Raw genomic sequence first — 5074 nt, forward strand, 5'->3', positions numbered from 1 at the left:
CACTCCCCTCCCCCCCACACTCCCCTCCCCCACTCCCCTCTCCCCCCTCCTCCCCTCCCCCCACTCCCCTCTCTCCTGTTTCCTGAGGATCCGAAAGAGGAACAGTTTAACACTCACCGCCTCCCACTGTCAACCACAATCAGTCGCTGTGTGCGGAGCGGGTGCGGCGGTCGCTGTGTGCGGAGCTGTGCGGGGCGGGTGGTCGCTGTGTGCGGGGCGGGTGGTCGCTGTGTGCGGGGCTGTGTGCGGGGCTGTGCGGGGCGGGTGGTCGCTGTGTGCGGGCTGTGTGCGGGGCGGGTGGTCGCTGTGTGCGGGGCTGTGCGGGCGGTGGTCGCTGTGTGCGGGCGGGTGGTCGCTGTGTGCGGGGCTGTGTGCGGGGCGGGTCGCTGTGTGCGGCTGTGGCGGGGCTGTGCGGGGCGGGTGGTCGCTGTGTGCGGGCTGTGTGCGGGGCTGTGTGCGGGGCGGGTGGTCGCTGTGTGCGGGGCTGTGTGAGGGGAGGACATGAACTTCTCCTATGAGGAGCTGCCGCTTCCCGCGGAGATCCACAGTGAGGAGCAGATGCGGTATCTCCGGGAGGAGTTTCAGGTTCGGGACGACGATGTCTTCATTGTCACTTACCCCAAATCAGGTGAGTACCGGGTCTGCCCGCGGGGGGGGGGGGGGGGGGGGGGTCTGCCCCGCGGGGGGGGGCGGGGGGGGGGTCTGCCCCGCGGGGGGGTCTGCCCCGCGGGGGGGGGGGGGGGTCTGCCCCCGCGGGGGGGGGGGGGGCGGCAGAGAGTAAGAGAGACACACACAGGTATACAGAGAGTAAGAGAGACACACACAGGTATACAGAGAGTAAGAGAGACACACACAGGTATACAGAGAGTAAGAGAGACACACACAGGTATACAGAGAGTAAGAGAGACACACACAGGTATACAGAGAGTAAGAGAGACACACACAGGTATACAGAGAGTAAGAGAGACACACACAGGTATACAGTCTCTCACTCTCTTCAGACCGGCATGTTAGCGTTCATTGCCAAAGGTTTAGAGTACAAGAGTAGGGAAGTCTTGCTGCAACTGTATAGGGCATTGGTGAGACCGCACCGAGAGTATTGTGTGCAGTTTTGGTCCTTATTTATAAAAGGACATACTTGGCCTCGAGGGGGTGCAGCGTGGATTCACTCGGTTAGTTCCTGGGATGAGGGGTCTGACCTATGAGGAGAGGCTGAATAAACTAGGGCTGTACTCTCTTTAGTACAGAAGAATTAGGGGAGATCTTATTGAAACTTATAAGATTCTTAAAGGGCTGATAAAGTAGTCACTGAGGGTCTGTTTCCCCGGTGGGAGAATCTATAACCAGGGGTCACAGTCTGAAAATTAGGGTCAGCCTTTTGGAACAGAGTTGAGGAAACATTTCTTCACTCAGAGGATAGTGACTTTATGGAATTCACTCCCCCAGAAGGCTGTAGATGCTCAGACCCTGAACATCTTCAAGGCTGAGACTGATAGATTTTTAAAAAACAGAGGGATTAGGGGATATGGGGACAGGGCAGGTAATCAGAGGTCTGAAGATCAGCCATGATCTTATCGAATGGCGGGGCAGCTCGAGGGGCCGAATGGCCGACTCCTCCTAATTCCTATGTTCTTATGTTCTTATACACATACACACACAGGTATACAGAGAGTGAGAGAGACAAACACAAACACACACAGGTGTACAGAGAGTGAGAGAGACAAACACAAACACACACAGGTGTACAGAGAGTGAGAGAGACAAACACACACAGGTGTACAGAGAGTGAGAGACAAACACCCACAGGTATACAGAGGGTGAGAGAGACAAACACCCACAGGTATACAGAGAGTGAGAGAGAGACACACACGCGTATAGAGACAAAGCAAAAGAGAGAGACACACTTGCACAAATAATCCTTGCATTTGATATTACACCTTTTCAGGTCGTTGAGACGTCTCAAAGCGTTTCACAGGATATATTGTCAAGTGGAGCGACTGTGTTTGTGGGCGTGAAACAAAGAGGGACACACGCGTCGGGGTGGGTGGGTGGGGGGGGGGGGGTGGGGGGGTGCGGTCTGGGGTGTCATGAGACCGGACCCCAGCAAAGACTGGATGGGCTGAGGGACCTTTACAGTGTATCCCGTGAAGCACTTTGAGCTACATCAAATGCCAGGTTTATTATTATTGTTATTATTATTATTCCAGGCCTATAACATTCGGTAATTCCACATCTCAAAGTCATACTTAAAGGGCAGCATCTCCACAGAGCGCAGCCTCGTCAGGGCTTCAGTGTTGGAGTCGCATTCTTGTTCTCTGGGATAGAATCAGGATGTGTGAAGTGGGGGGGGGTTCAGCTATTTTTGTTGGGGGGGGGACGCAAGGGGGAGGGGGAGGAGGGGAGCCTGCGTCCCTTTAAGTGAACGAACACAAAGAGCCCCACTCATTGCCGTTGCCAGGCGGGGGGGCTAATGGACAGTAACCCACTTAGAGAGGATTTGTTGGAAGCCGAATGGCTTCAGTCAAGCAAGCGTTGGAGCTGTCACATGATGTCTCTTGGTTAGTTTGATGTGAAATCGCTGCCAACACAAAAGGCGGATCCTGACCTACTTTCGGGAGCCGGGAATGAACATGTAATGGAAACAGGAGCGGGCAGGCTGACCGGGCGTCGCCACGGTAACGCCGCCTTGCCTTGCTCTGGCCGTGCTGTTCTGACAGCTGTGCTTTCAGCTCCGTGATCTCGGCCTCCAGAAGGTGGATAACTTCCTCGTAGTCCATCTCCATCCCCCGGGCTTGACGCTGGGCGGCCTCCGCCACGTGGATTCTTCCCCGCAAAGCCCGGCACTCCTCCACCGCACTCTTCGCTTCCTGAGGCCAACACAGAGACACGGACCACAGAGACCAGTTACATTTCAGACCCAATGGAGTTCCAGAGAGGACCCGAGTTCCATAATAATAATGATGACCCTTGCATTTGATCCAGGGCCTTATCACGTCTTTGAGACGTCTCAAAGTGCTTCCCTCCATACTGTAAAGTGTAGTGACTGTATATTTTATGGGCGAAACGAGGCAGCCAATTGCACGCAGCAGTATCCGCAAACAGTCGGGGATTAAAGTGATCAAATTATTATTTTTTTCTAAACCTTAGGCAAGTTTCCTTACTTCAAACCCCTCTGTTTACCTAACAGTAAATAGGAACTCAGTTGTTAGACAATTGGTGGATTGCTTTTGGTACTAATCCTTCCAAAAAAAAAAATTTGGGCACTCAATCCTCAAGGCTGCGGGGAGAGAGAGCGGGGAGTGGGATTGATTTGAAAGCTCTTTTCAAAGAGCCGACACAGCCATGATGGGCCTCCCTCTATGTTGTATAATTCTATAACTCTATGATTCTGTGAAACGCCTCAACAACATGATAAGGCACTGTATCAAATGCAAGGCTTATTATAGACATTCGCACCCACACGGAGCAAGGCACACACCCAGTCCAATGCTGTCACTGACCTGGGAGTGTGGATGCAGTGTAGAGGAGCTTTACTGTGTCTCTAACCCTATATCTGTACTAATTTATCTTCTATACTAATAAAGATGTCATGTTTGTCTGTGTATCTGACAATCATAAAATAACCAGGGATCTTCTATATTTCATGAGCTATAACAAGCTCATCGCACATGTATGGCAGTTTTGCTTAAGGTGTACACACAGTGTTTATAGCATTTTAAATGGTTTGTGAGTGGGTATCACCGAAGACATTCCATATTGGATTCTTTGGTTGCAAGTGCAGCTGCTATGGGTACAGTTTGTAAGAACATAACAAAAGCTAGACGAAAAAGACCAAGGTCCATGCCTTTGTCACCTCTCAGCTGGACTACTCAAACGCCCTCCTCGCTGGTCTCCACTCCTCCACTATTCATAAAATTCAACTCATTCAAAACTCTGCCGCCCACATTCTCACCTGCACCAAACATCGTACCCCGACTACTCCAGTCCTTGCCACGCTCCACTGGCTCCTGTCACAGAGCGGACCACTTCAAGATCCTCACTCTAGTGTTTAAATCCCTCCATTCCTTGGTCACCCACTATCTCTCTAACCTCCTCTCTCCCACAGCATTACAACAACAACAAGATTCCATTTATAAAGCGCCTTTCACGTCAGGAGGACGTCCCAAGGCGCTGCCTCCGCTCTACTGGGTCCGGCCTCTTCCATGTCTCCTGAATCCTCTGCTCCACCATTGGCGGCCTTGCCTTCAGCAACTACACCCCAAAGCTATGGAACTTCCTCCCTTAATCCCTTCGCCTTGCCCTCTCTTTCCCCATTTTCAGATTGCTCTTAAAGACCTTCCTCTTTGACCGTGCTTATGGTCACCTTCCCCCTCCCCCCGCCTTGGTCTCGGACTCCACAATTCTTAAGCTCTGAGACGCCGCCCAGCTTGGAGCTCGCTATATAAATGTAACTTATTGTTGTTGTAGTTCACCTTCCACCTTCCTGGTAGTTGCATATGTCCCAAATAACTATATCCCATTTCCTAAATTATTCCTAAGTTTTTCCTATAGTGTTATTCCTTAAAAGAAAACGATCTAATCTGTGTTTGAAAGAATCAACATTTCCTGCTTCAATCATCTCCCTCAGGAGCCTGTTCTACAGGTTTTCTATTCACTCATTAAAATAGTGTTTGCGAAGATTTACTCTGAATTTACCCCTTCAATCGCAGGCCGTGTATCCTCTGGTTTTACTATTCTGGACAAGTTGAAGCAGCCTGTCATGATCTATAGTGTTTTGCCCCTTAAGAATCTTAAAGACCGCCTCTCAATCTTCTCTTTTCCGTGTGAATATACCCAATTTACTTAGTTGCTCCTCATAGTCCAGTCCCTCCATTCCCTCAATCATTTTGGTTGTCCTCTTCTGTCTCGATTTCTCCAATATCCTTTTTGTACAGCGGCGACCAGAACTGTACACAGTCTTGAATAAGTATGGTCTCACCAGTGATTTATACTGTGGCAGGATTACCCACTATTTTGACTTGCTATTGATCTTCTGATACATCCCATACCTGGGAGAGTGGACGGACAGTGTAGA

The 5074-nt window shown here is 50.8% G+C and overlaps 1 protein-coding gene across 1 annotated transcript in view; it reads right to left on the minus strand.

Moving 5' to 3' along the window:
• Positions 1-2209: 2209 nt before the first annotated feature.
• Positions 2210-5074, minus strand: part of stxbp4 (syntaxin binding protein 4) — a 31390-nt gene continuing 28525 nt past the window's right edge. The window contains exons 18-19 of the mRNA XM_042342573.1: positions 2662-2867; positions 2210-2315 (exon numbers count right to left, since the gene is read on the minus strand). Coding sequence (XP_042198507.1) covers positions 2210-2315; positions 2662-2867 — 312 coding nt within the window. The remainder of the gene's footprint in view (positions 2316-2661; positions 2868-5074) is intronic.

Source organism: Callorhinchus milii, unplaced genomic scaffold (assembly GCF_018977255.1).
Source record: "Callorhinchus milii isolate IMCB2004 unplaced genomic scaffold, IMCB_Cmil_1.0 Scaffold20, whole genome shotgun sequence".
In the NCBI taxonomy this organism is placed as follows: domain Eukaryota; kingdom Metazoa; phylum Chordata; class Chondrichthyes; order Chimaeriformes; family Callorhinchidae; genus Callorhinchus; species Callorhinchus milii.